The sequence below is a fragment of the Sus scrofa genome, chromosome 8 (assembly GCF_054392235.1).
Source record: "Sus scrofa isolate SSC_HxYL_T2T_F1_AM1 chromosome 8, Sscrofa_HxYL_maternal_Yorkshire_Landrace_v2.0, whole genome shotgun sequence".
NCBI classification, from domain to species: domain Eukaryota; kingdom Metazoa; phylum Chordata; class Mammalia; order Artiodactyla; family Suidae; genus Sus; species Sus scrofa.
Genome location: NC_139390.1, coordinates 66,917,927 through 66,936,472, shown reverse-complemented (window position 1 = coordinate 66,936,472; position 18,546 = coordinate 66,917,927). Strand labels below are relative to the sequence as shown.

The 18,546-nt window shown below is 36.9% G+C and overlaps 1 protein-coding gene across 50 annotated transcripts in view; it reads right to left on the bottom strand.

Moving 5' to 3' along the window:
• Positions 1–18,546, bottom strand: part of ADGRL3 (adhesion G protein-coupled receptor L3) — an 812,688-nt gene that overhangs the window by 160,354 nt on the left and 633,788 nt on the right. For 38 of the 50 annotated variants that reach the window (XM_084972370.1, XM_084972365.1, XM_084972348.1 and 35 more), the window contains 2 exons: positions 4,690–4,992; positions 2,650–2,753 (listed from right to left, as the gene is read on the bottom strand). In XM_084972370.1, the coding sequence (XP_084828496.1) occupies positions 2,650–2,753; positions 4,690–4,992 (407 nt within the window). The remainder of the gene's footprint in view (positions 1–2,649; positions 2,754–4,689; positions 4,993–18,546) is intronic. The other 12 variants (XM_084972368.1, XM_084972352.1, XM_084972364.1 and 9 more) reach the window with 1 other exon arrangement.

Here is an 18,546-nt window from a genome sequence, read left to right as displayed (position 1 = left end):
TTCTCTTTTCCTCTATGTTTTCATTGTGGATAAAAAGCATCTCTCTACTTTAAAAGTCTGAGGTTCACAGAACTACAATGGGAGAATGAAGGACTCATTACGGATCCCTATTGCACTTTAACTTTTCAACAAGGCATAAAAATATACTAAAGTGGGGAGGTCAGGATAATAGGATGGTGGGATGAGGAAAGAAGAAGGAGAGAGAGAGAGGGCAGTAAAGAGAGAAAGAGAGGGAGATGGGAAAGGGAGGAGGGGTGAACTCTGCTGGGTACTTTCTACCTGCTATAGTTCAAGGCCATTTGCCATCTTCCATCCTTGTCTCTGCCCAAGGAGAAGGCAGACTTACCTGATGTACTAAGAATACCCCTCTTTGGTTTTGGTTTGGGTTTGGCCATTGGGGAAGAGGGGCAGGTGGATAGAGGGAGGATGGGAGGTGAGATCAGAGTATTCCCCTACATCTTTTCTGAAAAGGTGCCTGGGGTTGGGCTGTGGCTCTTGTCTTTGGTCATCTCTCTCTCTCAGGGACATCCTGCTTCCAATTTTTTTTGTCATTCCTTTGATCTGGCATCCACAGGCCTAGGGAATGGGAACAGCTCCATACCTGTTACTGGCTCTGGCTTCCTGCAGGTGAGTTCACTTTTACTGCCCAACACAGCTGCCAACAAACCCTCTTCAAAGCTTCCATCAGTTTGCTATTGGGACTCATGTACTAAGGAGGGAAATGAGTCAAGGGATGAATTTTGTAGACAATGTTTTGGGGAGGAGGGAGAGAAAACAGCGACAAATGATGCCGCGAACACTGCTTACAAATTCTCTCTCAGAGGTTTACAGTATTAATATTTAAAAGCACTGGAGTTTTGTGGTAACCTGTTCCACTACCATTTATGCTTAAAGAGTAGCATAAATAGTTGACGGTAAAAGAGACACATCAGGTAAAAGTGGAGAGAAGTGAAGAGAGATTAGGTAAGTGGCTGTGGGATATAAAGGCCATATAACCTGTTTGCTGTGGAAGTGTTTTGACTAATTAAACACGACATCTTGATAAAGGAAGACCCAGCTAAACACCATTTCCAACAATGACCCAATTCACAGGGCTCAAAGCCTCCTGTTATACTTTTGAAGAGTCTATAAATTTATACGTAATCAAGCTAAGGTATTATTATAAATTCCGACAACCTAAATTGTATAATCTTACTATAATATAATTTTACAGACTCTACAGGATTGTACAGAAATGCTCTGGAAGAATGGAACATATTTGTTATAAAAAAACACACACAAAAAACATTCCATCCCTAAATTAAATGGGTAACAGCTGTCTGGTCTCTGCAAGGAATAGTCTCTTTTGTTATAAGATTAGCAGGTCTGCAGAGGAAAGAAAGGAATTAAGCATCATTGTCAGTTACAGTCACCAATAGTTTCTGTAATGAAATAGGCCAACTATATTCAAAAATTACCATGAAAACACTCAGCTTTCTAGGTGAATTATTACTGAATTAACATTAACCCCTGGGCTAAGTATGTAGGGAATATTTTGTAAAAGTTGCTAATGTAAGGAGATTGGCTACTGATCTTTTAATCTGATCACATCCAGCAAGAATTATTTGCCCTGGGGTCTGAGCTACATTGTAATAAAATCAAAGGACATAAAAACTGTGGCAGGCACAGTACTGAAATTGGAGAAGCATCATTATGAATAGCAACAAGTATGGAGATGCATATGTAAGAGGGAACTGCAGTCAATATAACCACTGTTCTTCCATGATTTAGGGTAAATAGATAGTTATGGCTCATCTGCTAAATGATCTACTGGGTAGATATTTATGCATTATTATGCAGTATATTATTGAGGATCAGCCTGGTTAAAAACAAATAGAGAAAAGGGCAAATGGCACAGACAGGCTTTCAGTAAGGCCATCATTTGTAATATTTCTCAGGAAAAAATCGCTTTCAGAAATTCCTTGGTATAACGAATGTACCATAGAAGGACTCTCCATTTGAGGAGTGCATAAATCCGCACAAATTGCTATAATAAGGATTCATCCCATAGCCCTTTTGGCATAAATGCACATCTGGTCTCTGTTTGTAATGAAATCAATTCAAAGCCCCACAGTGCATTAATAATAAAAATGTTCAACATATTGCAACCAAATAAGCCCTGCAAATTTGAGTCTGCAAGATTCTGTCACACATGTATATGCTGTTAACACTGATAAATGATTGGGTTACAGAACATTTATCAAATGGATTAAGATTCCAAAGGTGGACTTATTTTTTTTTTTTTAGTAAGTATTATTTCCACCTGAAAATACATATATATGTGTGCTAGAAGCATTTGCTTGTTTGATTTATTAAACCTCTTGGACTTTTATAGCTGTAGTTCACAATACCATAAAAGTTTTATTAATAATAAAATTATTATAAGCAATACTGCCTGTCTTAGAGGAAGTACATGAATTTGCCCTTTAAGAACAACAAAATTCCGGAATTAGCTCATAGCATATCAGGGTTGCCATTAAATCTTAAATTAAAATAAAATGGGATAATTTTTTCTACATTAATTAAAAATACTGACTTTTGTTTTCAGCATTTATAATCAACAGAGGAGCTAGACCTGGCAAAGCCTTCTTTGTCAATCCCATGATTTACCTTCTGGGTTATATGGTTGACCCAAGGAGAAGAACAGTTGCTAAGATCTGGTCCTTGGGGATCCCAGATTCCATCAGGAGCCAGGCAGAGGTAGGTTGACACTCCTAAAATAATAGAAGAAATTGGTATGCTTCAAATATTCAAACCATCTTTCTTACAATGACTTTATATCCAGGTTGTGTTTAAATACGAGCAAAGGTAAGATTGTGATCGTTACATGGAAATAATTAAACACTGGCAAGCAACTGGTGTTGGAGAATGTAATACAACAAACAAATGCTCAATATTTTTAAAGCGCTTGTTGGCAAATACACCAGGTACAGAGAATAACTTCATGAATTAGATGAATGTGGTACCCACCTTCAGGCGACCTATTGCTTGATTTTTCAGAGGAAAGGCAGCAGTTGAATCTTAAAGGAATCGTTTGCAGGTTTTTCAGGAAAACAAGGTGGGTAAAAGCATTCCAGGCAGAGGAAGAATGTGCTGTCTCTGGGCATCCTGGAGTGTTTTGAACTTAGGTCTACAGGGTAGGGGAGTTCTATTTAATGGAGTTGGAAAGGCTGGCAGAGCCAGATCATAAACGACCTTGTCTGGCATCTATGATGCTAGAAAATCAATGAAGACCATTAAGCAGAGGAGACAAGAGGGGTAATTTAGGTTTAGAAAGATAACTGTGGCAGCAGCATGGAATGAGTCAAGGGAGTGATGTGGAGGTGATGAGGAAGCTGTTATAATAATGCAAATGAGAGGAGACTGGGCTTGAGGGGCTAGAGAGGCTAGAGAAAGGGTCATAGTGCTTTTAGTTTGCAGACTGCTTTCAAATGAAGTATTCACTAACCTTCACAACCGACATCTGAAAAAGGGGGGGAAGGGTGTTATTTCTCTTTTAGAGATGAAGGAAGAAGAGGGCAGTGCTAAGAGAGAAAGAAGTTCAAGCTGTTTCCTGATTCCAGTACTACAGAAAACTTGTTACCAAACATTGCACCCCTCTATAAAGGGAATGAAGGTTTCAGACTATTTTTAAACACTTTGCTGAAAAAAAAAGAACATGTACTTTTATAAAGCCCAATATTAACTTCTGATCTTCCCACCACATCATACAGCATGGAATTCAGAAGGACATAACCACACCGAAACGTTCTAAAAAGACAAACCTGCTGGAGTAATTGAATCAATAACACCTAAAGACTCAGTCACTAACAATGCTAGTATAGTGACATCTACTGTGCATTTGTTTTATTTACATATTTTATAGAATAATGCAAATTTTATCCAAGGTATCCAGTGTTAGTTTATGAAGATCAATATGTGTAACAATAAGAAATCAAACTTTTGAGAATATTATGAATCGTATCTGTAAAAAAAAAAAAGGAAGATTGGCAGAGTGAAAAGCTTTCCAGCTCTTAAGTGCCCCCTGGAGAAAACAATGCAGGCTTGCTCTCTTTAGTGGAGGTTGGCTCCTTCCAACATCATCCCTAAGAAGGTCAAGAGCCTCTGACTGTTAACAGACAGCTATGAGGACCAGTAAAAAGGATATCTTCTTTTTGGTAAAATGTTAGGTAGTTTCACTGACCATCTTCTAACAGAGAAGTTCTTGACCTAGTTTTCTGCCATCAATATTTGACAGTTGGTGACAAGCATGAGAACTAGCTCCCACCAACCCAGTGATTCACTCCAGGCTGTAGCAAAGAAGAGCTGGCTCTCTGGATTAGGTGGGACATCCATAGTTTGACCGTAATGTGACTCAGAGACCTCATGCTTAAGGAAGATCTTATGTACTCCCACCAAATCCTTGCCTGTGTTCTTCAGGTTGCATTCTCAAACTCTGAAAATACGTTCCTTTAAACTGGAATTTAGTTGAGTCCAGAATTTAATCAAATGTGATGTAACAAAAAAAAAAAAAACAAAACAAAAACAAAAACAGTTGTAACTGGGAAAAAAAAAAAAAAAAAAGAGGAACCAAAAAGAAAAAAGAAAGCAAGCTAGAAAGCGAGCCCAAGGAACATGCACCTTTAGCTTGGCCAGGTAGCACAGACTCACCTATGGTTCCTGCAGGGCACGGCTGCTTTGCTGTCTGTCCCTGACGGGTCTTAAACCACATGATTTCTCGAGCTTCCACAGCCTCGCAGCTCTCTTCTAGAGCTGGCACTTGGGATGATGCTGATGGTAGGTGTGTGGTAATATCATCAAGTACCTCAACGGCTGGAGACGGGCTGCTGGTACTCCGGTTTCTCCTTCCTGATGCCGAGGGGGTGGTACTCCTGCCTGCACCCCAAGTTGTGGTCCGAAGGGTAGTGCTGGTGGTAGTGCTTCCCGCGCCAAGAGGTCCTGTGGTAGAGATTTCTGAAATAAAATTCAAAAGAAAACACCTACATGGCTTGTTCACAGTGGCATCTAAAGGTATCCTAATACTTCAGAAGCCATTTCTTTGTTGGCAATTCAAGGAGCTGTAAACATGGGAAAAATAAGCCAGCACCAAAATAGCAAGAGTGCCACTTGAGTATTAAGACAGTCATCTGCCTTATGCTAAACGAAGGCTAGTTTTGGTTCTTCTCAACTCCAACTACAAAAAACAAAGTTACAGTAGAATTCACCTCTTTGGGAGGCTTCTTCATGCTTCAGGTCTTTTGGACAATTAGGGGAGTAAAACTTAAAGCCTTCTTCTTAGACTTTTCCAACTCAGTTATGGGACGAGAAAGAGCTATATAAAGCATTATTTCCACATTAAGTGTAACATATGCTGCTAAAGATGCAGCAAGTAGGGGAAAGGAAAAAAAAATCAGAAATTAAATTGCTTACAAGCTAAAAAGTAAAGAGCAGTTCTGAGTATAATCTCAACACAAACTAGAGCAGCTTGGTGATTTAGTCTGATGCTCTCAGGACTGACCCATGATATCAAAACTTTCAAACTTGCCATTTACTGATGTAAAAATATAAGCAGTTTCCAATTAGTGCGTTCATACATTATTTTCTAACTAGATTTTTCTAGTGGCATTTTCCCAATGTATTCCAAGTTCCAAATAAAAGTGATTAATTTCCTTGACCAGCTATTAACAGGTGATTAAATCTACAATGCCTCTGGAGGAATATCCTAACAATACTATAGAAATAATCACTGCAGAGAATCATCATTCTGGTAAAATATATTCATATTCCCATTATAGGAATGCAAGAGTTCACCAGGGCTCCACATACATACACTGCATTGGTAACTGTAAGACTGAAAACTGCTCCTAAACTCACTTACTTAACAACAACTTGCTTAAACAACGACAACAACAACAACAACAACAATAACAAAGTATAGGGAGCCTGGTTCTAGTCAGATTCAAAGTAGCTCAGGTTTAGGAAACTTAAAGGAGTCCTGTGATGAACCTCTTGCTCTCATTCAAGGTCTGCTTGACTATGTCGTCAGCTAGACTCAGCAGCCCCAGAGAATGCACCAAATCCATCACAGTGTATTTGGTGTGTATAAAACTGGATAGCATGGCAGAGGGAGAGGGAATGAATTTTTTGAAGCCTTATTTAATCACTGAAATAACAGCATTTTCTGAAGTCACGCTATTTGCTCCTTTGGCTTCTTGCTGCTTCTTCTGTTTCCTCTGCTGCTCTTCCTCTTTTTCTCTTCCATTCCTGTCTATGTGAATGGTGATTTCAGAACTACACTTACTCAAAGTCCATGCAAGAAAGCAGAGTGTCCTTTTTTCTCTTTTTCCATACCCCCTATATCCCCCAAATTGCCAGGTCTGGTTGATTCTGTCTCACTTAAAGCTTTTTCTCTTTCCCCAGTCGGCATTATCCATGTTCGGAACCACGACTACCAATGAATGAAAACAGCAGCCTTTAAATATTTTTCCTAATAAAAGCAACACCAGAGCAAAATGTCAATATGGATATCTCAATACCTACTTTTTGGAAAATAAAAATTCAGCATTTAGAAAAAAAAAAAATTAGTGGAGTTCCCGTCGTGGCACAGTGGTTAACGAATCTGACTAGGAACCAGGAGGTTGTGGGTTCGATCCCTTGCCTTGCTCAGTGGGTTAAGGATCTGGTGTTGCTGTGAGCTGTGGTGTAGGTTGCAGACGTGGCTCGGATCCCATGTTGCCATGGCTCTGGCATAGGCTGGTGGCTGTAGCTCTGATTAGACCCCTAGCCTGGGAACCTCCATATGCCTCGGGTGTGGCCCTAGAAAAGATGAAAAGACCAGGAAAAAAAAAAAAAAGAAAGAAAAAATAACTAGTGGCACTAAGCTTTTAACACAATTCAAATATAAAAAGTTTAACAACATATTTAAAAATATTAAGTGAAATTGAATTCTTAAAATTATAAATAGTAAAAATCATTCCATATAGGAGTTCCCATTGAGGTGCAGCAGAAAAGAGTCTGACTAGGAACCATGAGGTTGCAGGTTCGATCCCTGGCCTTGCTCAGTGGGTTAAGGAACTGGCGTTGTCCTGAGCTGTGGTGTAGGTCGCAGATACAGCTCAGATCAGGCGGTTGCTGTGGCTCTGGCATGTTGGCAGCAACAGCTCCGATTGGAGCCCTAGCCTAGGAACCTCCATGTGCTGCAAGCGAGGCCCTAAAAAGACAAAAAAACCAATAAATAAATAAAAATCATTCTATATATACTTTGCATAAAATTATATGAATGTTTTAAAAAGAAATATAAAATTAAGAAAATTTAATAACTTGAAAATTAAATATTCTCTATTAACGTTAATTAATACTAAAATTAAACAATATAATTTTAATGAATACGAAGCAATAGCCTTTAAAAATATTTGTCAGTGGAGTCACTGGTGGGATATAAGCACATTTTTTGGTACAAAATTTTCCAGCTAACAGAAAAAATCTTTTTGACTTCATACTACTTGGTGGAGTAGTCAGGCAATAGTTAAAAACTTCATGTATTTTCTCTGACTCCTTCATTTTAAATAATGCCATCTTCCATTGTATTTTTGAAGGGACTGTTTTGAAGAACTTAAATTTTTAACAGGGACTCTAAATCTTTTCATTGCTAATGAGCCATAGTTTTTGTTTCAAACAAAGCACTTTGTCTTTTAGTCTGATCATGTAAAATGGAGATTCATGGCAGTTAGCTATATTAGGTAAATAATCTCATGGTCAATTTTACTTGTTCAAGAAGTTTTTCAACTAGTTTAAAAATTAATAGTAAAATAGAAGCTCTTATTTTCAATCATCTTCCTTCTCTTCTTGAGAATTACACAGGTACTAAAGAACGCTTCCTAAATAAATTCGCCCTTCCTCAGTTAGATACTTTAATTGGCCTACAGCACTCTGGGAGAAGAGATCTGTTTTCCAATTATTTTTACTCTGATAAAAATACCATCACATGAGGTGAGAGATCCTCCAGTCCCTTATCTCAATCACACAAATCCTGCACAAGGAGCAATGACATATTATCCCAAGATTTTTGCTGGCTGTGATCACAAACTTGCCAAGTTTGATAGATTTGTCTTATGTAGAGCACAATGATCCAGATTTCAGATTTTTAAAGATGACAGTATCCCACCAAAATGTATTTAACATTAGCACCACATAATGAAAATTAGTGTTCTATATTTTCCTCTGAAATTTCCCTATGGGAACCATTCTCGATCTTTTGCCAGAGGCATCTCTTGGGGTATACACTGGACTATGTTACTCCGCAGATTAAAATCCTTAAACGGTTTCTATCTGCCCTCCAAACAAGGGCCAACTCCCTTTCTTCATGCTATAGCCCTTCTGAGTTTCTTTCTGCAGCTCATTTATGATGCTTTTCCACCTTCTACCTCTTCTCTTAAACCATCCACAATTACCAGCAGTCTCCCAGCTGCCCTCTGTTCCTTTGACCTCGGGGTCTCGTGTATGCTGCAGTGTTGCTGCCCTCATTGCCACCTGGTAATTCCTACATATTCTGCGGGGCTTAGATTGGAAGCCATCTCCATCAAGGGACTTTTTCAAATTTAACAAGACAGGGTTATATACTACAGTGAGTTTTGTCACGATCATTTCCTCAACTTTTAGCCTTGTGTCCGACTACGAGTTAATAAGCTCTCAGCCAAGATAGATGAAGATCAGGAACAGGTCAAGGAAGCAGAGGATGGTCCTGCTGTAGACTTTCACAAGAGATGGGAAAGGAGAAATAGAAAGAAAGTAGCAAGTGGGTAAGCTAAGAATCCCTATGGTTGATGCACTGGACAAGTTACTTTACAAATGCAAATTAAGAAAATGTAAAGTGGTAACTGAGAGAGAAAATAAGCAGGGAGAATTCAAAGCCCCCTTTCCCCAGATGACCTTATCTCAGAATAATCATTTTTAACTAAAGATACTTTTGTGAAGCAATGACACTGATAAAGAGATATACATGCAGATATATATTTGTTTTATTTTATTGTTTTATTTTTTTAGGACTGCACATGCAGCATATGGAAGTTCCCAAGCTAGGGGTAGAATCGGAGCTATATCTGTTGGCTTACACCACAGCCACAACAATGCGGGATCTGAGCCACGTCTGCCACCTATACCACAGCTCACAGCAACACTGGATCCTTAACCCTCTGAGCAAGGCCAGGGATTGAATCTGCATCCTCATGGGTGCTAGTCAAGTTCCCTACCGCTAAGCCATAACAGGAACTCCCCAGCTATATATTTTTTAAAGTTCAATTCATCCTGAAATACACTGCAAGGACTTGACTCTAATACAGAAATACTAATGTTCAGGACCAGTCTGGAACGTATTTCCTCAGAACTGTGCCACAGAGAGATGGCCACGAGCAGGGTCATACCACTCCGTTTGACTTTAAGCAGAATAAAAGGCAATTTTAAAAGCTGTCCCTGATCCCCTATCCCTTTCCTCGTGCTTACTGCCATGTAAGACTCCCAAGGGCTCTGCTCACTGCCAGCTTTTGGCAGAATAAGTACCACCAGTGATATACATGTTGTCACCAGTGCCCAAGAAAGACCCTGTCTTATTGCTAGAGATTGTGAAAAAAGATCCTGAGTCACTAAAGAGTCACAGCAACACACTTTGGCAAAGCTCCAACCTATATCACATGCTATAAAGAGTTTGTCCTTGTCTGTCTTCCAGCAAGGGGGAAGCAAGATGACACCTTCCCAGTGTACTCCGTTATTGAAACTTTCCTGACAATACAGTTTCATAAAGCTTTGTGTTTTTAAGTGCCTCATATGCTTGAGCCTGTGTATCAGGGGAAGGTTACTGTGTAAAAGAAAGTAAGTTTGAGCGAATGATTAAATAAAATACTTGGGGAGTTCCCGTCATGGCTCAGCAGTTAACAAACCCGACCAACATCCATGAGGATGCAGGTTCGATCCCTGGCCTCGCTCAGTGGGTTAAGGATCTGAGGTTGCCATGAGATGCAGTATAGGTGGCAGACGCAGCTTGGATTCCACATTGCTGTGGCTCTGGCATAGGCCAGCAGCTGTAGCTCTGATTTGACCCCTAGCCTGGGAACCTCCATATGCCATGGGTGCAGCCCTAAAAAAAAAAAAAAAAAAAGACAAAATAAATAAATTAAAAAAAACCCACTTATCAAAGATGTGCAATTTTTCTGATTATTTTGTCATTGTTATTGTGTTCAATGTGAATATTCAGATTAGTATTTTCATAAAAGCAACAAAAACCCTCCATATTAACATTCTCCCTCATAATTAACTCTTTCCAAAATACATTTTTAATTCTCTTATCTCATGAAATTTACTGTCCATGGCTTATTTCATTCTTATGATTTGGTTTATTTTGTTTAATTTTTTTCTTCAGCTGGCCTTGAGAAGAATAAATATTATTTTGAATATCACTACAGTTTATACTCTGTAGAGTATATGGATGGAAAACAGTGAGAATAACCAACACCTATAAAGTGCATGACATCTTGTAATGTTTTATCCCTATTATCTCATTGAATTCTGATTAAGAAATATAATTATAGCTATGAATTCCTAATTTTACAAATGAGAAAACATAGGCTCAACTGGTAAGTGAAACATAATTACACAAGTAGTAAGTCAAACAATGTCCCCTAATTCCATATTCCATATTTTTCAAAACACACTTTCAAAAATAGCATCCTGAACTATTTCATGCATTCTATAACTACAAGTCTTCCATAACGCTTTAAGAAGAGACTAAAGGAACTAAAACGATTCTAATAAAACATTGCTTTTCCTGATCCCAAAACATATTTATTATCCGGGATTGACACTGTTAATGGATTTAGTTGTCTTCCCCAGAAATTCCTATGTTGAAGCCCTGTTCCACCTGTGACTGTATTTGGAGATACTGCCTTTAAAGAGGTAATTAAGATTCAATGAATTCTTAAGGGTTGGGGTCTAATGCAACAGAGCTGGTAAGAAGAGAGAAAACCAAGGATACTGGAGCAGAGTATGTGAGGTCACAGTGTGGTGCCTCGGGAGAAATCCATCCTGCCAGCACCTTGATTTTACACTTTCAGCCACAAAAACTATGAGAAAATGAATTTCCATCATTTAAGCCACTTAGTCCATGGTATTTGGTTGTAAAATTAGGAGTTCATAGCTATAATTACTCTATATTTTTTATCCAGAATTCAGTGAGATAATAGAATTGTAATAGAAAATGTAACAAGATGTTATTATTAGCAGACTAATACAGTCATCCTCTAAAAAAGTCTAATACTTAAGACAGGATATAAACTATGGAATCAAAGATAGCATAAACTTCACAATAGGAGAAATGCGTTCTTTCTACTCATGGAGTCAATGGAACTTCTTGATTCTCCTCTTTCAGCTTTCCCTTTCCTCTTTAAAACATGTACCTCCCCTCATGGTTTTCCCTTTATAAACCCTTCTTTGATGCTAACTTCATTCCAACCCAAAATATTTTGGTTGACTACAGGAGCATTTACTTGTCCTCATTTTCCCAGTATTTATTTAAATCCAAGGTCAACTATTGAAGAAATCTTCCCAAGGGCCTGATAGAGGAAATAAGAAAACCAAGATAATATAACAATGCTGCAAGTGGCTTTGGGCTACCTGTGCTGCGCTCTGGGTAGAGGAAAAAGAAATTCTGCCTGACCTCTACAGATATCAGCTGGTTAATTAAAAAAGTTTTTAAAAAGGAACATTAATGTTACCAGTCATAAAATTTTCCAATTCTTTTCAGAATCCACGTATTAATACTTGGTTCTGTGTCCTCTAGAAAAAAAAAAAAAAATTCCACATACTCTCAGCTCTGTGGGGGGTAAACTTAACTTGTGTAATTTGATCCATTTATATTACCTGATTCTCTCCTAGATTATTATCCTTACTATAAATAAAGGAAACTATCTGTCATAGAAAACAAACATCAACTTGCAATGGCCTTATCATGTAAGATAATAAGGTAAAATATAAGATTTGGGGGGCATCTATTTACAGTTATATGCTACCTATTTAGCCTCTACCAGGCCAGGAACTGTGCTGTATGTGTTGTGTGTATGTGCTCTAATTTAGTATTGCTCAGGTAGCTATACTTATCTTCATTTTGGAGATGAAACAAGTCTATCAAAATCCCTCCCTTTCTGTTAGGATTATGCCGTTGTTAAAAATTTTGACAAAATTAATCACAGAAACACATATGTAAAAACTCTTAGTAATTTGGAAATTAAATGTCGCCACCACTGCTCACATATACTTTATTGGTATGACGATGGCCTGGATTAGTTGAGTAGTTACTAAGTACTTATTATGGACCTGGCATAATTCTGGGACTGTTCTACTACAGGAGCTGGCCCATTTAATTCTGATGACAAATCTGTACTATTAATTATGATCAATTTCATATGGTGAAGCTGAAGCACCAAGAGATGCAGTAATTTTCCAAAGGGTGAAAGTTCATAACAGAGAAATACCCTAGGCATACACTTAATCACACTAACTTGAAAGGAATATTGAGAACCTGAATTTTATCCACAAAAAAGTGGTCTGCCCACTGCTGCTGAGACTAAAGGAAGTGGTCCTCTTTGAGCTAATTTCTTTCGGTTTATGGCTTGTCTAATTCCCCTAAAGGAAGAACCCTTAAGGAAAAAAACTATAAAATCAAGAAACCGTGGTAGTATCCATCATTCAAGTAGGCAATAAACAATTAGCAAACAATAATGTGGGATTTAACTGGCTTTACCTAGCAGTGCAGTAAGGCTGTACATGCTTAACTAATGTACAGAAAGGTTAAGTAAATTTCCTAACTTCACACAGTTCAGAAGCGGTAAAGCCAGGATTTTAATACAGATAGTTTGACTCCAAAACCCATTGTGTAATCCATATTAACTATCTGACAAAAGATTTAAAGTCATTTTTTTAAGTATCAAGTACAAATATATTATTTGCCTATAAGAGAGGTCATTATTAGGAACTACTAGATTAATTAATCCCATCCATATTTACTGCTATACAACATGAGTAGTACTGGGAATAGAAGGTTCAGGATTGTTCTCATGTTACTTGCCTTCATGAAGCCCTAAGAAGTTTTATGGATAAAGCTACAGAGGAAGATAGGAAAAGCAAGAGGAGAAAGATTACTAAATATATTTATTCATACAGTAAATATTTATTGGTGTTTGTTTCATTCTATACATTGTGATGGGCATCAAGGATTCAGAGATGAAGCAAGGCATATTGCTCTCAAGAAGTTTTTAATTTACTATATTTTGTGGAAGGTACAAGATCATTAATTTTTCTTTGCGCCACTTAGAAAAAAAAATCTCTTGCAGTTTAAACTTTGACATGCCTTCAAGTATTAGGTACATTCGAAATAATGAAATGTTAAAAGGTAAAATCATGAGAATATTAGAGTTGATAAAATACTATAATAACAAAAATATCTCCTTATATAGTATACAATGAGATAAACACTCAAACATTTAAAAGACATGACTGAATAAATTATAATACCTCTTCGTGCTTTAGTTTTCTTATTGTGTCTTTCACCAAAGATAATGATATACATACTTATTCAAGAAAAAAGTGGCAATATAGATTTAAAGTATTTAGCAAAATAAATGATGGAGAACAACAGATTAATGAATATTTACTATCAGAAATAATATTGTTATTTATTTCCTAATACAACCATTGATTACTGATTGTTTACCATGTGCCAGTTGCTATTCTAAATGCTGGAAATACAGAAGTAAACAACAAAAACAACAAATAATGAAAATCTCTGCCCTCATGGAGCTTATATTTTAGTAGGATAAACACAACAAAAATAAAATATATAGCATATTAGATATTAGAAATGCAAAGGATAAGAAGAAGAAGAAAATAAAGCAGGGCAAAGTGATAGGAAGCATTAGAGGAGGGAACTGCAATTTTTAATAGGGTATCAGGCATTGCCAAGATGTTCAGGTGACAAGGAATACCTGAAGGATGTGGAGGACCAAGAGATGTGAATAACTGGGGAGCATTCCAGGTAGAGGGAACAGCATCTGCAAAGGTCTCTGTGCAGTTCAATGGCCAGTGTGGTTACAGCTACATGAGGGAAAACTGGTATGAAAGGAGATCAGAGAGGCAGTGAGGGACAGAGCATATAGGACTTTGGAGGTGTGGTGAGAACTGCACATTTACTCTGTCTGGTGTGGGAAGCCACTGGAAGATCTGAGCAGGGGAAAGGTAGATCTGACTGAGGATAACTTGGGTTGTTGCATTTAAGAATGACTGAATGGGAGGTGAAGGGAAACATGAAAGGCAAGTGTCCTTTTGACTGTCCCTCTGAGGTGGCAGTGGTGATGGTGATGGGTCATATAAAGAGCATGGGGGTGAGAGAGGTGATGGATGGGTGTAATTATGGATACCATGATCCTCACTGGTACATAGTAGGCCTTCAATAATGGTGGAAATGAGCTGATGTTTGATTCTTCACTTTAACAAAGAAGAATTAGTCCTTCATATGTAAATTCTTCTTCAGCGCCATCTCAACTGCTATTGTTTATTTAAAACTGAAACAACCACATAGGCATATTGACTTCAAACAGCATGTGAGAATATTCCTGAGAATTCCTGAGTTATAACCAACAGAGTTATGTGGGTTTTTCTCATTATCGTAAAATTTCTTTAAGTTTTGATTTATGAGAATATTAAGTAAATTTTGATGGTGACAAAACCATGGAAACAAAAGAAAAACTGGGGGAATAAATTCCACTGAATTTGAGTTTACTGTTTTCTTAACAACAAATAAAACATTCAAGAAGTATAAGTGGTTAAATTGGTGTTAGGATTTAGAATAATTCCTTACTTCTAGCCTCAATATTATATTTTATTCCCCTAGTTTTGACATCATTGTTACCCAGTCACTGGAGTTATTGCCTAATATTTGGAGTGATGTATGTTTTATTATTAACTTGTGAATTATATTTTACCTATGAAGACAAAGTGATATCAAAATATATGGATTATATATGACTTATTAAGTATGAAGTTAAAATAAATTCAAGAAAAATAAAATTATCTGCTGTATTTGGAAATGAAATACTCCAAGTGAACAGTGAAGAAGATAGCGTAATTTAAGCTCCAAGTTTTTTTAAGAATGCAGTTTTAGTAACTTTGATCTATTGCAGATGCTTGAAATAATATATATATGCCCACTGCTATTATATATATGCACAAGATTCTAAGAAACTGATAAAATGTAACGCCTTGTTTCATGGTGGATACCATTCTTGGTTATTTGTTTTGCTGGAAAAAATAGGGTATCATATTGCCTTGTAAGTACTTTCTTAAAAGCAAATAAACAAACAAACTCAAGCATTGATTTTTTTTTAACCAAATAAACCTAAGAGTGACACAAAAAGGAGATCCAATTAGCGGCCAAAATGGGCATACAAGGTTGAGTGAAACATGGCCCCTCTCCTCAAGGTCTTTCTAGGGTGGGCAGGCTCATTGTATTTTGAGTTGTCAAGAGTCAAGTCTTGGCTCTTTATTTCGACTGCCAACTCTCTAACTGATGAGACTGCTAAACATTTCATTTCTTTCAAGTAACAAATTACATAAAAGAAAGAGAGCTACAAGATTATCAAACAAATGATTCTTAATTTTAAATAAAACTATAAACATTCTTCTAAAACACTTAATAATCGGGATACAGTCCATAGACTTGGTAGATAAATTAAGTCATTCTTTCAAAACCATAATTTAAACTCTACAATTCTACAGCTCTTCTTGAATGCCAGGAAATTTGATAATTGACTTTGTTTTCCATGCAAATATACCAGACATATATTAAATATTCATGATGGGTGAGTGATAGCATAATTATCTGTATTTCATTTTGAAGAGCATTTTCAGATATATGCATATATGTTATGGTATCTCAATTACACTGTGGTTTTAATAAAGTCAGATTAAATCATTTAATCACACACTCCAGATTAAATTTTTAGGATTAGTATATGAGAGTTTCAAATTTTTGCTTACACAATATTAAGCCATAATATAAGTAACAGAAAATACAGACCTAGACTCTCAAGAAATTTATATATTTATATAGATACTACTAATTCATAATTAATTTCCCCTAAAATAAAGAAAGGGGTAGAAATTGTTTATTGGAGAGAATTAAGTGGTTGAGTGATTAGGCTAAGGCATTTTCTGTTATATATTCAGGAAGAGAATTCAGGACATTTATCTCTAAGGAAAATGTTTTGATTAGTTCTCAAGTTGAGAACTGAGTAACTTCTCCTCACTCGAATATGCACCAAACAATTTATTTTCTTTCTACTGTCAAGCTAACCTACTCAGCACCTTCCAAATTAATAGAGTAGTAACCACTTCTCCATTTTGCTTTCTCCTGATTATTTTCCTCTTAAGAAGATGGAGTCATGAATTAAACAGGGGTAATAAATGGGTCAGAGAAGCAAACTGCTTAGGAAAAAAATCTGCCCAAAGGCTAATGATCTTCAGGTTTCTCTCCTAAACACACACACACACACACACACACACACACACACACACATTCATACATATACTGACAACTACATGCCCATTACATATATATTTCAAATTGCTAAAGAAACAAATAAATAAAATGGATACTGATTATATAGAGCTCTTTTTCGAAAGAATTATGTTCATTTTCAGATACATATGAAAAAACCTTGAAGGCTTCATAAAACAGTGTATTTCCTGTATTAATAATTCATAAAAGACAGTGAGGTACACTGGTAAAAAACATATATTTGACCTTCAACTATTAGATAAGCATCTACTAGGTCTGTGGATTTGGGCAAGTTAATTTCCCAGAAAATCAAAATGCCCTCATCTTTAAAAATGTAAATTTAAAAAAATGGATTCGTATTTTTACTTCAGTAATGCTGACATACAATAGACATTCAGTAATAGTAACGTTATTATAATCAAATGCAGGCTATCCTAAGATACCATCAACTCTGAGTAGAGTTATAAACAGCCATATAAATAGATAGAAAGTTAAACTATCTCCTGAATTTATATAATAAGAGCATATATATCTGACCAGTTTATCTTTTCCACCTCAATTTCTAAGGAATATTTAAGACCCCACTTACTTTACCTAAACCAGCTTTGAAAAAGATATGTGATATTGTTACTTGCACTCCAATGGAAAGCTTTTTTTTTTTTTTTTTTTTTTTTTAAGTAAGAATAACATAAATAAGGAGAAAAACACTTCTTCGAAGTCGTTTTTCGGTCCGTGGTGTTTCAGAATTTCAAGTGATAAAATTCGGTGGCAACGAGGATTTAACAAATCTTTTTTCCCCAAAAAATTCAAACATTTCATTTCGAAAGTAAAATGGGAGTTGAGGGGGAAGAAAGGACATTTTAAATCAACATGAAAAGAGATGGTATGAAGATGGAACCAAACTTGTAGACAGCCCACCAGTGATAACACAATCCTTTTAGTAGCTCAACTTCTTAGTAGCACAGACTGGTCTTCCGGTAGGAGCATCAGACATTGGTATAACACTCTCTGTAGACAAGTTTTCAACTGTTTTGTGGCTGCAAAGCCCCATAGTGACAAAATCTTGCTGTTTTGCTCAATTAGTATTTGTTCAGCAAAAGCACCCTAACATCACAAGTGCCTTGATTCACTACAAAATCCCAGCATTGGGACTTGCAAATGTGACTGCCACCACGCCCAGAGAAAATTGCCTGTCTGATTCTCCACCACCATTCCCACTCTAACCTAAGCCTGTTGTAGGACAATAGCTTATTAAAAAATCTTATTATTTTGAAATAAGTGTAGACTCACAGGAAGTTGCAAAAATAGTACAAAGAGTCCCTTCCTTTGTATAATGGTGAGATCTAATGATGAGATCTTATATAACCATGGTATGCTGTCAAAGCTAAGATGTGGGCAATGGTGCCTGTTAGACTACAGACTTTATTTAGTTTTCACCATGTTTTTAGCCTGCACTAATTTATGTGTATAGGCATACAGCTCTTTGTGATTGTACCTCATGTGAAGATGTGTGTGATGACTCAGAACTGTTCCATCACCCCGGAATGCCTGAGCCACCTCTCTGTATTCAGCCCACACACCCCTATCCTGGCAATCTCTTATCTATTCTCCATCGCTTTGGTTTCACCTTTCAAGCATGTTACATAAGTAGAATCATAAGCACGAAACCTTTTGAGATTGATTTTTTTTTTCCCCTAAGCATAATGCTCTTGAGGTCCATCCAGTTAGTTGCAGCTATCAACAGTTAAGCTATCTCCCCGAATCATCGCATGAATACCTATAATCTATCTTTCATCTTGTACCTGGAGTGATCTTTAAATGCAAATCTGACGTTGCTGCTCTTTAAAAGCTCCCAATTGATCTTACTCTAAATGTGAAATCCTTAAACATGGCTTTAAACATCCTCTAATCCTCACCCTGCCTGCTTTTCA